Raw genomic sequence first — 18,581 nt, forward strand, 5'->3', positions numbered from 1 at the left:
CAGACAAAAAAATAGAACTTTTTCTGAAACCCAACGGATGACCAGGGTGAAGCGGCCTCTGTTTATGCTCAACTCATAGGCATGGATTCTCAAGGATTTTCACCCCTTATCCTGTCAAGCCGGTTTTTACACATCACAAATCTGTCCCACATATCTTTCACTGAAAATGCTCTGAAAACTAACGTGCATGATGGTTGTGTGCATCTGAACCTTGCTCCCTTAAAAACTATCCTGAAAATGTGGTCATATCTCTGAGAAAGAATCTGTTCCAAAGAACCTCACACACACGTACAGAAAAGTGGCAAAACGATACGATTGCCAATGTATATTTCCAACACTTTCACAAACATATGTAATCGAGAACCCTTCAATGATATTCGCAGGCTCTTTATTTTAAATACAGTGTACAACATAGTGCAGGCTACGGCAGACAGATTGGCAAAGGCAGCTTTTGTTGACTAATTAGAAGCCAGAAGTCTGCAGAAGGCATTTGTATTTAGTTAGTTCAACGTGTAATTGCCTTTGATGCTGTATTACTCCTGCAATCTGTTTGTGGATTTCAGCATGCCATGTGCTTCACTGCAAGGTTCCAAAATATTCAGATGCTGGTTTTTGTCACTATCTCATAAGCGACACAGCTCTGTTGTGGGAAGCAGAGTAAAAGTCACAAAGTCTGGGGACACAACCATAATTGATCAAAAATGCTCTGTAAATTTCCCAAAAAGCAGGCTAAAGGCAGGTAAGGCACCTGAAATGTCACACGTGGATTTGTAAGGTAATTGAAGTGCAATTAGGTTTCTACTTGATTAATAAGTAGGATATTAAAGAAAGGGACTTATATCCACAGAAGCGGCACGTCCTCATTGAAGGAGGGCTGAGTTTTACTCGATATTTTTTTTAAGTACTGCACACAAAAAAGGTTAAATATCAACAGAAGAGCACCTGGTTAATATATTTATATGACTTTTTTACGTTTAAGGTTAGAACCAAGAAGCGTTCTCGAACTCGAAGATAATTATAAAACGTTGCACATTACTGATAAGGTGGCATAATCTCATGTGCAAATAACATCATACGTTTACACTACACCAGTAGCATGCAACCCAGAGTTAAACCCCACAGAATGTGGAACTACCCCATGGAACTAGATTTACTGTTCATAAAACCACACAGAATTCCTAGATCTGTGGAGTTTAACACGTACATGTGCCCCTTGCTATAAGCAAGGGATAAATGTATGCTGCACCCTCTGTGTGAGATGGAGGTGGGAGAATGACCTACTCAAAATAAATTGGTGTCTAATTCCATATGACTGCCTGACTCATAAGCAGAGCTCATGAAGAATAAAGGAAAGGTATGGTATGGTATAGCAAAAGTCTCCTAGCAGCACTAGCATACACGCATAATATGTAATAAAGGCATTCAAGTTAAAAAGCATGCCATAAAATCCATAAAAATATAAAAATCCAGAAAACAAAAAAGGAAATACGTTTATGCTCAACTTGAGGCAAAGTCGTTTGCAACACAGACACCGAGGTGAAGACAGAATTATGACGTAATGCGCACTGTACAAACACCAATTTTATTTTATTTTGACAAAGTCAAGTCTACTTTTTCAGAACCTATGGGTCCTGATTGCAAATTCTGAAGCTGCGTCAGTGGAGTCTTCAATGACAGTCTTCATGTTTTCACACGTGGAAGGAGAATATGCTTCGCCATAGAGGTCTGTATATTATTTCAAGTTGAAGTCACATTCAGTTTATAAGCAGTGAGTAGTCTAATCAGTTTTAATAACTCAACTGAGGCTGGTAGCCATGGGAGCCTGCCCTAGCTCCTCAATTTCATAATTTATTTACCTCGGTGCTCGTCAGAAAGTGTTTTTTTATTTATTTGGGAAGGTATAATCGTTACCAACTTAATAAACACAACCTGGTTATCTAGGGCGCAGCAGGCAATGTTCAAGTACTATGAACAAATCAAACCACTTTATAGAAAGAGAGAAGATTTTATTAAGGAAAAAAGACACATAAACAATTAAAATCGGGTATGGGGAACAGGTGACGAAATGTTTTAGGTTTTAAGGCACGGAAGCGCCTGGAAGAAATAAAGTAATATAGCAGTTTACGGTTCCTTGAACATAGACACAAACTCAGTGTGGCCATGACTGAGCAAAGGACACATATGACAAGTGGTCACCCCAGAAGTGTTTACCTTCTGACTAAGGGCTTAATTACCAGTGACGGCCAGACTTGTAGGGGCCTGGCGCAGCAGTCTCACGACCGCCCTATTACGATTAGGTCGGTCGAACCGCCATTACCTCTCCGCAGCCGCCAGGGAACGGTGCTGCAGAGGTCAGGAGGCTGTAATATGCTTTGCGGGAAGTCCGTGGGAACGTAAAAAGAAAAGCCCACTAGACAGGAGGAAACTCCTAATCTGGCGGGCGGCCTAACCACGGCTTTGGAGGCAGGGCTGACCCGGCGCTGCACCGCCAAAGTCGTAATCAGGCCCTTAAGTCTACTCTTCGGCAGACAGAATTCTGCAGGGGGGCAAAGTCCCAGGCTAAAACCATGGAAAGTCCCTTGAAGTTCCACCTCACAATCTCCAGCTGAAGATGCTGAATTTGGAGCCAAAAGCTCAGAGCAGAATGAAACCGAACTTTATAACTTACTAGACCGCTTCACCCCTGAAACTGATTTGCCACCTCTCTCCAGTCCATGGTTTTGCCCTCAGATTTCGACACTTTTTTAGGTTTCAAAATGCTCCAGGAGTGATTGTAGATTGGCAGGGCTTTACGATGGCAGGTGACTTTCCTGCGAGGTCCCAGGGATCCCAGTTTCAAGGCGACATAATCTCTGCCCCGCCTAAGGTGAGTGTTTCCTGGAGAAGCCTAATCATCTTGTGACAGTCCTCCCAAGGTGAAAAAGACTGATATATCACACTTTTCTCCAACTGCTGGGAAAGGTCATCGTGGTAATTCTCAGTTCTCAAGTCCAAAGGGCAGGTTTCTAATCACTGGGTCTCTTCAGCCAGGGCTCTCACAGAGTGCAGTCTCTGGGGTCAGCTTGACCCTCTTGAAGTCAGGAGTCCTTCTGCTCTTTCTCTCCCTGAAGCAGGCTAACAGAAGTCAGCAACACTCCATTGGAGAGCTGCTCTAAGTCCCATATCCCAACAGGGGTTAAGAGCCCTTGAGTCTTCTTTCTTCCAGCAAGGCCTTGCTCTTCACTTGTCATCGTCATAGGTCCAGAAATGTTCCTCTTCGCTTTACTATAAAAATTAGCTTAATACCTAAATCTAAAATAGCTATCCTCTTCTTCCATCAGAAATAATAGCTTTCTCTAAACTACTTCTCTATTTAGATGTGGGTTACTCCCTTTGTTTTCCACCGGCTTCTGGGATTGGAGCCAGAAAGTCTAGGAGGGCCCAGGAAACAAATGGTAGTAGATCAAGTTACCTCATGTGCATTCGCTAGCTTTGTTCTGTCATCTGTTCTTGTCACCCTTCAGACAAATAATCCCTATTGAGTGGCCAGTTGTTGACAACACTCATGCCTTTCTGGGCACAAAGTGGAAGCAACTGTCCTCTGAACTGTAGGGTTGTCAACTCCAGCCAGGAATGAGTACTTGGTCTTTGGAGGTAAGATATGTGGCAAATTTATTTTAACATGGTTTTGCTCAGAAAGCACAAAGTACATTTTTATAAAATCTTTCACTATAATGATTACATATCAGAATTCACCTTGAAATTATATTTTTGAAACTAAGGGTTTGATTTAGAGTTTGAAGGAGAAGTTACTCCAACACAAACCCAACAGATATCTTGTCCACCTTATTTCAAGTGCATTACATTGCCATGACACTTGGAATAAAGCGGACAGGATATTTGTCACGTTTGTGAAGAGTAATCTCTTGGGTCTTGGGCCAAATAACAATGGGAGAGGGGGTGGATGACAGAAGGAACAAGAACGGTAAGGAAATCAACGAAGGGCCAAGCAACAAAGTGAAGCTATCTGTTATAGATGAAGCGGTTTGGCATTAACCCTCTGGTGCATACATCTGTATTATTTAGTAAAAATGCTCTCTCTGCTATCACTAAGGTCATGTCTCTAGGAAACCGGTGCCATGTGTCAAACATAGAGCATAGACTGCTTCGTTATGTGGATCTCTCTGGCTTTGAATATTTCCCCAAAATGTAGCTCCTCTCCACACATTGTTTTAGGTAGGGTTTGGCATTAAGCAGCGTAAATAGTTCTTCAAGGATGAGAGTTTCCCTTAAACACATGGCTGTCTACACACTTCAAATGAAGTTTGTCTAAGAAGAAGCAGGCAATCTGAGGCTATTATCAGTGTTGCTACACTTTTTACTACAAATCATTCAGGTTAGTGCCAGGACCTTTGGAAACTCCAAAAGTCAAGGAGCAAAATGTAGGTAATATCTTGAGAGTTTGGTCTACTAGTTTCCATCAACATAACTTCATGAAGAAGCTTCTCCCCTTGTTTACATCTGACAGGCAGCAATCACTTGTGAAGTCTTGCATGCTCTCTCATTTATATTATTGCAATGCTGCTTATCTCAGGTGTACAAACAACTGCATTGCTAAGCTACAACATCTTCAAAATTTCCCTTTAAGCCCTGTGTGCAGACTGTTGTAAGTATGATCATGTCGCACAGCCACATTGCTCCTACCACTGGCTTACAGTAAGTCAAACTGTGTCTCACACAAAGCTTTCTTTTGGCTGTGGCCTTTCTTTTTGTTATAGAAGTGGATTCCTACTTTCTTTTCCACAACTTAACGTTCTGAAGCTGTGCTGCTACTGGAGGTGCCTAACATTATGTGCTCTTGTGCTGTAGGTACAGTCGTCAGGTCTCTAGAGTAAGAATGCAGTTTCTGTTTCTCAACACTGCCTTTTCAATCATTATATTTTGGAATAATGAGTATTATCTTTTTGTAATGAATTTAAATAGTTTTTGTGGATGTTAGACTTTTTGGGTAGTGGGGGGGATGCATTTTAAACCTATGTATTACATTTTTTTATTGATTTAATTTTTAAATATAATTTTATGTATTTTTTTATGTTCATTTTGTGTAATGAGTTTTGAATTATTTATATAAATTATCTAATGTTAAAAATGTTTGTTTCTGGAAATATATTTAATGTATATACGTATATAAATACATATATATACAATTTATTTTGTAGTAATTTACGATATGGAAAATTCAATCTGAGCTTTCAAAAGTGTAATATTCTGGCTACTGTTGCTTACGCTGGAGTGGGTAGTTCACACCCCTCCAAAATATAACACTTTCCCTACTGTTCCTTATATTGGAGTCGGAATAGTAAGTATAATCCCTACAAAATCAAACACTTATTTTACAGCTGCTTAGGTTGGAGTCAGTATAGCACATCTGATCCTTAAAAAATCCAACTCTTACCCTACTGTTGCTCACGTTAGGGTAGGAAGAGTACTTTTACCTTTCCAAAGTCCAACACATTTCCTACTGTTGCCTAGGTTGGGGTGGGGTAATTAATTTTTCCCTCCAAGTCTAGTTTCCTTTACCTGATTTTTTTTGTTTTAATATATATTAATATCTATATATATCTATATATAGAGAGAGATATATATATTAATATATATATATATATATAGCTTAGAGTGAATTATTTTTATTTTTAAGACCGTATTATTAATTTATTTTTAATGTTATTATATTGATAACTTTTGAACCGTTTCAGCAAGAAACGTTTTTTTTTTTGTTAAAATCTGCAGATTATGCAGCAGATGATGAATTATGTGGTAAATGCAGAAAAACTATAATTCTATATAAATCTATAATTCTGCAACAAAACACCACAGCCACATAATTGCATAATTCCAGTTGCCCTGGTTATACTTTAGTGCATATTTTTCATATTAGGAATATCTTTTTTTATAGATGTGCTACTATTTTTAAAGATAATATAGGTTTTAGGGTTAAGTGTAAGTTAAAATTCCATATACTGAACCATTTTTGAAAATATTGTGGCCATCTATATTTTGGTAGTCTATATTTTTGACTTTACATATAAAGTATATTAAGTCGATATTGCGTCCTTAATATATTTTTGGGCAATATTTTTTTTGCCAATATTTGCAGAGAAATCCAGTGGTGACAAAAGAGGCACTACTGTGTGGTACATTTTTAGGACCTTCCACAGAATCAGATGTAAGTTGCCTCGAGTGACAAACTGGGGACAGTGGTAACCATATAAAGGTGTTGAACAGTGCTTACTTTGTTAAAAAAATAATTAAGTGCCCAATCCCTTGTAAGGAGGCAACTGCAGCTTGCTCCACCCCATTGCCCCTGCCAGTGCTGCCAATGACAATTCAGACTACTCCAGGCCTCCAAAGCTATAAAAATGGTTTGGGAGTCACCCAGTGGTCATTTTTAATATATACTATATTAATATTTAACGGTTGTTCTGCTAATCTCATGATTAAACAGACAGTGCCACCATGTGGCAGCTGTCATAAGTGTTGAAGTTGATAATTAAGTGCAGGTGCCAAGCACCGTAAACCACCAACTCAAATTAAGTACTGATGTTGAATAGTGAGAGCCCATGTCTGTTGAAAACTAGAATCAATACAGCATGTTGAAAATTAGTGTTGGACAGTCAGATAATTCTTTATATATTAAGGAATTTATGCTGTCTTTTGTCTTTTTTCACAGCACTTGAGAGAAGGAACCTATAGCCTGCTGATAGGAGCCCAATTGAACAATGCACGTGACCCTGTGTTCAAAATTCTTCATACGTGACCACTCTTCTGTGCGTAGTTCAGTCATGGGACAGTCTGAATAGGTCAGTTTTTGAGTATTTGCTGAACTGCAAGTCTCTGGGTTTAGTGCAGAATGAAGTCTAGGTCATAGCAGCCTAGCATTCTGCCTATGTTTTATGCAATTGAACAAGTGCTGATTAATCAGATAGACATTAAAAGATACACCATAGCAAGGGTGCCTTTGAAGTCTGGTAATGAGTGTTTTTAGGAGCCTGAAGTAACTAATACTGCAGTTGTCGAGACGTGCCAGGACAAGGGCTTTCCTCAGCTTGTCTCTGTGGCCAGAAGAGGAAGGACTTTTGCAGAACAGAGACCTGCATAATTTCACACACTTTACTACTTCGATGTCTTATCAGAAGATATATTTTTCTGCAATTGTCATGCTAAAGCTTTTTAATTTCATTATATGTTTAGACCAAGTCTGATCAGACCTCGATCCCTTTTACCAACGGATTGCATGTTGAGGAGTCATGCGCATATACTGTATCATTAAACGTTGCAACAACAGCCTTGGCAGATAAAGTAATGAAGCCTTCCTACAGGGCAGTGCCCCCCAAACTGTGGGTTGTGAGTCACTGATGGATCATGAGCCAATTTTTGAATTCTGTATTTATATTGCCACATTTGCTGTGCTTCAAGGAAAGAGGTCAAATGCCAGGCTAAGGCTTCTAGCAAAGCACTGCTTATTATTTTAACATGGGGATTGATGTTTAGAAAATCCTCTCGCCTTTCAATCAGAAAAAGAAAAGTAAAGTAAATGATTAAATAATTTTGCTGGGCACCAGGGAGAGTGAAACGAGAGGCTGCAGGGTGTTATTTTTTGAAACACACAACATTACACATTCAGTAATTATGTGATCAAAAATAAAATAAAAATTTTAATTTTGCAGTGTAATGGAAACAAAGATTTTAACAGGATCAAAACAAATTAAAACTTTACTTGGTGATGCAAAAATGTTAAATATTTACTGAACCCCCGATATCCAGACATTATCATTTGTGTGTAATATAGATTTACAGTAAAAGTAGATGTCTGTGGCCATTTCGATGTAAAACATATCTGTAGAGAGCAATAAACTACCACAGGATGCTTTAGTTACATTAAAGAACTGCCAGCCTCATGTCCATTAAAGCTAGGAAGGTCGCAGAAGGTTTTCATTCTAAAAATGGGACTGTGGTCCTAAAACGTTAGGGAATCACTGCTATAGGGGATTCTCTATATTGCGCAAAATATGGATATTATAATTCTGTGCACAAGAATGGGGTGTACTTTGCATGCTCTCTAGTTTTCTAATTGTCTGGTACTATTTGTATCTGCTGAGCATACAGATTCACTAAATTCACTGAATGTCTAGGATCATATTAGCACAAGCACACTAAAACAGAGATTAATAGGACTACTTTAATAGTACACGGGTCTCTTGGGTGAAAGTAATAGCGAACAAATCATATTAAATTATTGGGATTAGGAAAACTATTCACCAGCAGTGCCACCCACGCTGGCTCAAACATATGGGCATAATATCAACTGATGCAGAATACCAAAACCTGTGTCCTGTAGGTTTGAGCATAAGTCCTTTACCACCCCACTGACAATCTTTTCCATTCTTAATGAAAATATGTGCCTTTCCAGAACCACACTGTCCAAAAGGTTACATGGGGCATAGATGGGTGCACCCTGAAAAGTAGTGCCAAAACAAACAAGAAGGAAACAAGTCAAAAAGGCTTAAAAATACATTTTTGAGAGCTAGTCTATTGAACTCTATTTAACTATTTAACTATTTTCAGGCTTATACATACTGGGCTGAAGCAGCATGGTACGAATTGGCTCTTTAAGCTTGTAATAGCAGAGCAGCAGTGACAAGATAAATGCTTAAAACGTAGGCTTGCACATCCTGGCATGTAGTATCACAGTAGAAACTGGCAAATTGGGAATAGCTAGTGTTAGAACAGCAGCAAACGATGAGGGCTGCAGAAATGCAACAAATGGATAACAAGGACGAAATCTGGAGGAAAGAAATAAATGGCCTAGACGAGGAGATCAGAAGGGTTGTGGTGCAATAAAATACACCACAAAGATGGTATACACCTTGGTTTTCCAACCGTATGAGATTTTTTTTAACTAATTTCCATCTTATTCATTCATGCTTATATATTCTCAGTTTCTCAGTATTTACCCCATTTATGTTTTGTTCTCTAAAAATATGAAGTGACAATTATCATTTTTACATGCTTATTTAAGCAAAGTTCATGTTTCGGCATCGGTTGTGTGCTTGTGTTATATTTAGCATCCATGTGCAAACCACCAACAACCTTGTATTAGTTTTGCTATAGGCTTAGTGTGTTATGTAATTTTATTGTACGGTTTTAAACCTCGTTTTCAAGCACACAAACAGATCAGGTCACCTGATCGCGGAAGATGAAGTAGTGTATTGATATTCAGCACGAAGGGTACAGGAAGAGAGAGTTCTAATGATAGCAGAACAGGTCTCTCTTCCACGCGAGACGTGGTGGAGCGCGTCCTCATCATGTCAAGATTCGACTACAGCAATGCTCTAGTTTAGGACTTTCCAAAACATCTCACTCACAAACTTCCAGTGGTCCAGAATGTGGCAATAAGACCGTTTCTGAATAATATTCGACATATACTTACTTCCTCACATCTTAAAGACCTTCTTTGGCTACCAGTGACCAACAGAAGAAAATTGAAAATACTTACAAGTACTTTTACAACTAAGGCCTATTGTATCTCCAAAATCTCATCACCCCTATTAATCCTACCCACTTTCTCAGATCTTCCAACACTCTTCACATACTACCACTATGATACTGATTAATCCGGTATGGCTGGCCATTCTTTTGTGGCTAAATGATGGAATGAATTGTCACTAAAGCTCATAAATGCTCCCACTACACTAATTTCAAGCAACATGAGGCAAGTTTCTTGGGTAGCAGATGCACTGTACACATAACTCATTCACTCATTCAAATCTATTAGTGTATATGACAGTTTTACACACTATGTATGGTGTGGAGATAATCAAAAGCCCAAGTTACTTAACTTCAGTAATGCTCTTTCGTATAGATACTCTATCTAACCACAGACTCCTCACCTTAGACTACTCAGCAGGTGCTAGACTGGATCCAGAAACGTATCTTCAGCAGAGGACCGGCTCGGCTCTAGGGTGGTGCCATGTGCCTCTGAGTTGGCTCCACGAAACCCACCCCTAAGTGGAGAAGCTGCATATAAGCACCACCCTTGCGCGCTGATGTCAGTTTCTTATTTTTTCCAGTAATGTACCTTCAAGCAGATCAAGAACAAATGTTGGTACCAGGGTGCTGTATCCTAACTTGGGAGCTTATCGGATGTGAAAAAGAGAGCACCCGACAGAGAGAGGAGGTGGGAGTGCAGTGCGGAATCTGCAGTTCGATTGTGTATCCACCAGAAAGAGGAGTGCTGAAGAAATGTATATGTTCTTCTGATGGATACTTCCAAAGAAGAAATGTTCACCTTATAATAGATACCAAAGCACCACCTCTCAAGAAGGAGCATCTGTGGACCACACTCAGACCAAAATGTCCTGCAGGACCTAGTGCAAAAATGGCCTACCTGCTGGACAAGACTCAAGTCATTAGTGCTTCCTGAACAAATGCTCTGATGTCTACTTTGCAACAGGCAGATGTCAATTATAGGCTTTCCCCAAGTCAATGCAGGGGTAGCAGTCTTAGCCGTGGTGGAATGGGCTCTCAGACCTTCTAAGGGTTGTGTCTTGGGCAGTGAAGTGTGTACCAGATCTAAATGCAGAGTATAATCCATCTCAACAGTGTCCTCGTCTGTACAGCCTGCCCTTTCTTTGAACCTGAGATCCCCACAAAAAGCTGGTCGTCCACACAGTGCTCGCCGGTACAATGAATCTAAAACCTTAAAGCCCTTTTGGGTCCTGCTGATGGAATGCATCCTTCTCTTTCAAGGGAGAGCAAAGAATGTCGACAGAGTGATTGATTGCTCAACATGAAAGGAAGTCACAGCTTTTGATAAGAATGCAGCTGAGTCCTAAGCATCAGCTCATCTGGGAAAACTGTGGTGTATGTCGGTTGCACTGAAAATGCCTACAGTTCACTCATACAATGAGCTGACATAATTGCAATGAGGAAGACCATCTTCAAAGTCAGCAGAAACAGTGAGTAGTTATGCATTGGCTCAAAAGATGTGCATGAAAAAGGCCAAGACCAGGTTAAGGTCCCACTATGCTTCAAACCTTTAATAAAGATCATCACAATAGGGGATTTAAACAAGGACGGCTGGTCTGGTAAATATAGAATGGCCATAAGGGCCGACAAATAATCTTTAATATTGCCCATTGTAAGTGCCAATCTTCAATCTGACTTGCTTCTACCCCCGTGTTGCTTCACCTCCACTGGCATCCTCCTTCTCTGTAATGTGTCACTTCTCCTCCAAGCACCCATGTTGCTTCCCCAATCGCTTCAGCAACCAAGACCCTTGTGCATGAGTGGTGCGTACAGATCTCAAGTCTATGCATGAGTGGTGCGTACATCTTCAAAATGACGCAGCCAGCCAGGTCATAGCCTTTTTTTCTTATTAAGTCATACTGCACAGCATCACAGATGTTGTTTAGCATGGCTAAAAACCATTACCAAAGCCAATAGGTCTCAAAGGCATGTTCTTTGGGTGTTGTGGAGTGGTATGGTCTAGTCTAGTGAATGCTGATTCTTATAAAATGAATTTTTTCTATGAAAAAATAGAATGCTATAAATTGCTCCTCATGGTTTTTGGGTATCACACATGACTTCAAATAATATTTAATTCATAATATGCAAAGAAAAGGTGTGATTGTAGAAAAACTATATTTGTATAGATTGTAGAGGTTGGCTTGTCAACTCACCAAATTCGAAAAGGTAGTCAGGTTTTATAGAATGACCACCAAACTTGTACGTAGTCGACCACCAAACTTATACGTAGTGTTCACAAAATATATTTTTATGTAAACTCACCTCATGAAAATGTAGTTTTTATATCATGAAAAACTGTCCATCAGAAGATTTTACATTTATTTATTCATCTTGAGCAGCAGCTCCACTGCAAACACCATACAGTAGAGAGCAAATGCAGTAACATAAGCACTGATTTGTTTGTAGGTATGTAAACCGATTGGGGAAAAAATAAAATAGCCAAGGGAAAAGAATATCAAATAAATGTCACATTTTCAGGCTGAAATGGAAGCCAGAACAATTTTTCTTTCATACTAAATGACCACCCTGTACCTCCGGTGCAGGGTGTAGTAACAAATTTACACCGCAACATTTGCTTTGTGAAATAAATGTATTCTTCCCTCGTTAAAGTGCCAAGCTTACAGGTTATGAAATTGTGAAACTCTAACATCTGTACTTACATGTTGATTTTCCATGGGTTTTCTCACAAATTGGACAGTGATAGATGTCAATGTCTGGAGCCTCATCTTCTTCCACGCCAACACAGCTGTAATTTGAAAAAAACAGGCTGGTCAGCACATCAATTCCACAGGCAGTCAGAAAAAAAAGGTTACAATTATTAGATTGTAAATTACAGTTCGCGCTGTGGCAAAGATGTCGCTGTACAAGTGAATACTTATCAAGTTACTCTGATAGCACCTTGGAAAATTACAGGTGAGAGGGCAAGGTCTGCACCACCCTGAAATCAGATATCTGTTGATAAAGGTTTCATGTCACAGTAATCTTATCCCGGTTTATTACCACACCACTTCCTCTACCACCACATCCATAAAGAGTCATTCTATCAGCAAATGCTTGAGTTACTAAAAGGTTAGAACAATACTGCATTGTCTGCATTACTTTCGATAATGGGGTTTTGCCGGATAACAGTATAAAAGGCAGTACCGATGGCTAAGGCTGGTAAATCGAATATGTGAAGCTTGAGACAGCTCTATGTACAAGTAAACACAAAATTTGTATGCATTTAGATGTCCTTTCACAATTCAATTACTCTTAAAATGTTGATAGAGTCGATGCTGCTTACCACTATGAAAACAAAGAGAAATGGTAAAACTGATATGGGGCTATATTGAGCATAATAAGTATCTTCCAACCTGACATGTTTTGAAAGGTATTGTTTGAGTGAATTTCATCTTAATGCCTTCATTTTGCTCAAATCCTCAGAATAAGCTGTCACAATCTTTAAGATAATGGATGATTGATACAAACACTTCTTAGGACACTTCCTCTTAGTCAGGAGGAAAGCAACCACCTCAAGCAGCATGAATGTTACAATCTAGGCTTAAGACAGATCATATGTGATTGAACATTTTAAAACTGGCTGCCATCAATTGATTGTATTTTCTATACTCATTTTATAATCATATTTTTTTCCTGATGTCTTATGAGATAATAGACATGGACATGGTTTTCCCTGTGCAAGAATGTAACCTGCCTAAATTGAAAATGAATACTTGTGTTTGTCCCCTCTCTAGATCATTAGCTCGAAATCTCTGGTCACCTTAATAAATTGGAACATGCTGATGACCCTCCATGGTAACATCAGTTTAGGTAACAACTGACTTCCTGAGGGGCACAAAAAATTCAATTTGCAGAAAAGCCAATGATTATGCAATTATCCCTCTTTCAAATTGATTTAATAAATATTAATTGGGAAAATCCTCAAAGCACGCCTTGATTTGGCCCACGTGGAAATTGAGCAATTACCCAAGCCTTAAATGTTTTCCATCAAGTGCTTACGTCTATTGTATGGCGCTAGACACTAATGTAACTCCCAGTTCAAGGTCTTTTGAGAGAGAGGCTTGGGACCGCAGATAAAAGTCTCAAAGGAGAATATGACAGCTTGGGAGGAAAAAATTGTGAACTCTCACTTCAGTGTCATTTCTTACAATACCAAAAATTGAACTCCCTGCGCCGGAAGAGTAACGCTGGCTGAATTTCTCTGCCTGATAAATGTGAAGGCAGACTCAGTGGTATAAGTATTTCACTGTACTGGATCATGGCATACAAACATGACTCAAACAGCAAAAAACACATTTGTAATGTAAATAGTAGGACCACTAAAACCTATTATGTTGTTTTAGTAATACAATTCGGAATACAAAAAGTAGAGTCCCAAATCAGTTTCTAGCATTCATACAAGCAATCAAGGACGTGGAAGTGCAACAGCAGTTCACTGCAACAAAGTACTAAGGCCCTGATTACGATGTCGGCGGGAAAGGAACCGCCTGACCATGGATCGGCGGTTCCGAAATCCCAATCAGGATGCGACCGCACATAGCGAGGTCGAACACTACCATGCAATGGGAGCTTGTGTGGCAAGCTGAAAACGCCCGCAGCACAAGCTCCCATTGGAAAATGGAAGTTTGTAAACATCCCTGAACTGTGTGGCAGGGACCTCCCGGTGCCTGCCACACGGTGCAGGGATGTTGAGGGGCCCCCAGTGTCACTTTCCGACAGATTTTCCATGTCGGAAAGCCCGACATGGAATTGCTGTCGGCAACCAATATCATGATCCCGACGGCAGAAACGCCGTCCTTAAGGGATTATGCTGCCTTTTCGACTGACCCAGTCGGATTTTCCCACAGGTTTAAACTCCAACCACCATCATCCAAATACTGCGAATGGACTTGAAACCTACCATGTCGGGCCCTAAGTGATTTAGAAGTCAAAAGCCCTGCAATTTGCATAATCACAGACTTTGTGACCGAAAAATCATTTTTTGGCAGTGTACAAAAGTCATTTTGGAGTTGGAAAAACCTTTCCAACGTATGGCTTTTGCAACCTGTAATGACCTGCACATAGGAGGGAGACATGAAAGAGATGTTGTCTCCTTTTTGTGAGTCACAGTGTTTTGCATCAATGGATTTAGAACACAACTGCGATCTCCAATCGCTGACAGTTCACCAACATGTGACTTGGGGCCTCATGTAGGTAAATAAATTTTACCGGTTCTTAAATACCGAGCCGTACCGAATCGGTAAATTAGAATAGGTAAGTTATATGTAGGTAAAAATTCGGTAACAGTTACCGATTCGGTAACATTCGGTAATCACGAATCGGAATTCACCGAATCGGTAAATACCGAGGTGGTATTTACCGAATCGGTAAATACCGAGGTGGTATTTAGCGAATCGGAAAATACCGAGGATACTACCACCTTCCCTTAACCAAGTAGCCAATATCATAATCATGTTATAATAGAAGGTCTCTCAGGCTTGAATAGGGGACCCCATACCTCAAAAATCAGCTCAGTGAAATCACATCACAGGAGCATCAGGAGCCGTCTCGCAGGAAGGCACGTCTTCGGTCTGAACAATAAACATGATGTCTGTGATATGAAAAGCACCAACTTTCAGGTAATTGCAGCTGCGCGTGTGTCATGGCTAAATAGTGGGTCGAACAACCTAGAGTGGAAAACATGCATCGTGTAAAATTCCAGACTGTGTGTCACAGCATGTACAGACCAAGGTCGCTGCGCAGAGCTTGGGATGGGAACAACAGAATGCACTCGTCTGAAGGAAGTCTCGAGTCAGCAGTTTATTCAAGAAAGAACATGTAAACGCAGTGTCGTGTGCAAAGACAAAAAGATGGCTACATAATATTCAACGTGGTTATGCTAACTGAACAATGTATGTACGTATTCAGGGAGAACTCACTACACGCCCCCTTGAGCGAAGCAACATGTAATAGGCAAGAAAAGAGAGAACGCAGAGTTCAGTTTCGTCAGAGCAGAACAAGGCGTAACCAATGCAGCGCCAAAGTCCTAAAGTCCAATTCATTGCAGCATAAAATTCCAAAAAACACAATGCAAGTATAGTAAAAAACTCAAGCCGACCATCAGGAAGAGAAAAACGAGAAATAAGAGAAATAAATGTTGCGCCAGGGTGCTGTCCAGTAGCACAGGCGCAATGGACGACAATCCAGTTAATCCATGAATGTATAGGCAGCATATGTGGCCACGGCTTCCAACAAAAAATCGTTTGCAGGGCCACTAAAAGTCTCAGCCATCCAATTAAGTAAAGAAAAGGAACATACGTGTTCTCCAACCAACGGAGCCTCTAGCACAATCAGAGGGCACCCGGAATGTTCCTCCAAATAGCTCATGGACAAGAAGTCGTAGGCTGCCGCTGAGATGTCCCAATTACCCAGGATACCATGCGCCGCACCACACGCCATGATCCGGACACCAGAACAGAACAACTCGTGAGACACTAAGGGCCTCATCAGTCGATCGAAATCCGGCACCGGAGACACCATGTTGGTCAAGCACAAATCCAGAGGCCATTCAAAGGGACAATCCAGGCAGTGTAATACAGGTTGTACGCAGGTGAAGTAGGAATACCTGAAGGATAATCCATAAGCCAGGCTCACAGTCGCCAATGGCAAAGTACCATAGAAGTCAAGCATCCTATCACGAAGAAGATGCAGACGGGATAGGTGCTCGTGTGGCACAGAAGGAGCAGCCATTCCGGAGTACGAAAAGGTAAAGCAGCACACCTGCCACTAGCGCCAGAAGCAGCGGAACACCTCCAAAGATGCTCGAGAAAAGTGAATGAACAAATGCCGGAATTACACCAAAAATAGTTAGGAAAGAGGTCACGGGGCCCTGAGCCCACATGTTAAAAAAAATGAGCCAGGCTGGTCGTGGACGAGGCATTGATAATAGTTTGGATCAAAGAGCTGAAATGCAGGGGGAGGTCAGTGTTCAGAGGCGCCTGTACCTCAGTGCGCGTATTCGCAACGTGAAGGACAAATGTTTCACGAGAGGAAGTCAAAGGCACCTCTTTGTGGGACAATGGCGCTCTATTCTGCTCAACTTGTTGAACTCTGCTTTCAAGGTTGGAATCGAAGGCCAGATGGAAACATCCCGCCGCACATGCGGGGGTGGAAAAAGAACAGTATTGCAGCAGACAACTTTATGCGAGACAGTTATGTACGGGATTCCCACTCACATCCCGCAGCAAGCTTCATTAATCAAAATTAAATAAATACCGTTTGCAAGCAGAGTGAAAGAAGGTGTAATCACAGGCACTGGGATACCTCGTAGGACGCACGCCAAAATCGGGGCTTGTACATTGCATGCGCCGTGTACTTGCATGTGCCTATTGTCTCATGTATGAATCCTAGAAGTGAGAGTGCTAAAGCTAGTATCTATGACGGCAAAAGCCTTCTCCATGTTTGCTTGGTCAATAGCTCTCAATCTGGAAGCCGCCTCACTGTGCGACAACTTGCAGACTTCGTTGTAAGTAGCATACGCCCACCTTTGGGTTCTGCCACCCACAGGACCATTCCCAAAATCATTCAATTCGGTATGCACATTGATGGAGTGGGTGGACTTCCTGATCCTGTAGATGTGCTCTGTGTCAGCTGGTGGACAGATTGGGATGTGTGTACCATCAATGCAGCCAATGAAATGGGGGAACTGTGCCATGTGAGAAATGTCTGTTTTTGTTTACTGCAGTGCAGCCTGTGTGTTGTGGAAGCTGATGTAGTGGTGCATTCTCTGCATCATGGCATCCAGGAAATTCCTGAGGGAACGGGACGGGCAACTCTGGGATACACCACCCACCGCAGCTGTCACCACCTGATAACTGCCGGATGCCAACAGATGTGGGCTGCAGAGCACCTGCACATGTGGGGGTATGGCGTGCGCCCTTCTTATTGGCTGGTCCAGGAGTGGGTGCAGGTCCCTGATTGAGTCCATGATGGTTTCGGGGTGTAGCCTGTACCTCTCATGTATCACTGCATCAGTCAGCTGGACTAGTGTGATGCGCTGTCTGTAGATGCGTTCCTCCCGTCGCCAAACCCTCAGTCCTGCTGCCTGTAGATGTAGGCGCCTTGCAATGACGTACATAGCGGGCATGTTGTCCACGCTGTTGCATTTTGGGATTGCTTATCTGCACTGTTGATGGTTACCACCTGCTTTCAATCCGTGTTAATTACCGACTCTAATTTACCGATTTTCTTGGATTTCTTAATTACCGAGTGCTCCTACATGTCATTTTCATTTTTACCACTTCATATTTACCACTTCATATTTACCGATTCGTTAATTATGTATTCGGTAACTCTGAATCGGTATTTTGGAATTCGGTAAATATGAATCGGTATTTACCGCCTCATATTTACCGAAAAGTCGTTTTTGGACTCCTACATCTCACTTGTCTGAATACCGGTCGGTAACGGCATATTTACCGAAAATCGGCCGTTACCGACCGGTATTTGGCTACCTACATGAGGCCCCAAGTGTAGTAAACTCTTTCTTTTAACTTTTCCCACTTTGCATGTGCACTGCACAGTACTGCCAACATCTGGAGCGGAAATAGTTTTAAAGATAGTCTAACTATGGTAATTTGTTCCGGAAGGGTGCCATTTCAGTACAAAACTTATGCTATACTCATGCAGACACCTTTGCACTGTGATGCGCGACACTCAGCAGTCTAATTGTGTACCAGCTCTAAGGAGAGAGGAGGACAGTGCCATGTCTATGTTAATATGGAGCTTTTGCTCTCTCCTTGTCATGCAAATATACAAAAAGCACTCTTTCTGGAAAAAGATGTAGCTTTCTGCCAAATTTGAAATAATTACATCCTGCATTTCTGGCTGCAGTCATGTCTAAAATCCCTATGGGAAATTGCATGGGTAAAACACGTTTTGGGGACCCTACCTTTTTCTCGGCCCCTGCTCACAAATTTTCCCGATACTTTCCAAACAGCTGAACTCGGGGGGCATTCTAGTTTGGACATTTCGTG

At 41.1% G+C, this 18,581-nt stretch overlaps 1 protein-coding gene across 2 annotated transcripts in view; it reads right to left on the reverse strand.

Annotated features, from left to right (window-relative positions):
* The window catches only part of PHF2 (PHD finger protein 2), a 499,797-nt gene that overhangs the window by 219,071 nt on the left and 262,145 nt on the right, over nt 1–18,581 (reverse strand). For both annotated transcript variants that reach the window (XM_085624580.1, XM_085624579.1), the window contains exon 2: nt 12,228–12,313. In XM_085624580.1, the coding sequence (XP_085480706.1) occupies nt 12,228–12,313 (86 nt within the window). The remainder of the gene's footprint in view (nt 1–12,227; nt 12,314–18,581) is intronic.

Source organism: Triturus cristatus, chromosome 9 (genome assembly GCF_964204655.1).
Source record: "Triturus cristatus chromosome 9, aTriCri1.1, whole genome shotgun sequence".
Classification (NCBI taxonomy): domain Eukaryota; kingdom Metazoa; phylum Chordata; class Amphibia; order Caudata; family Salamandridae; genus Triturus; species Triturus cristatus.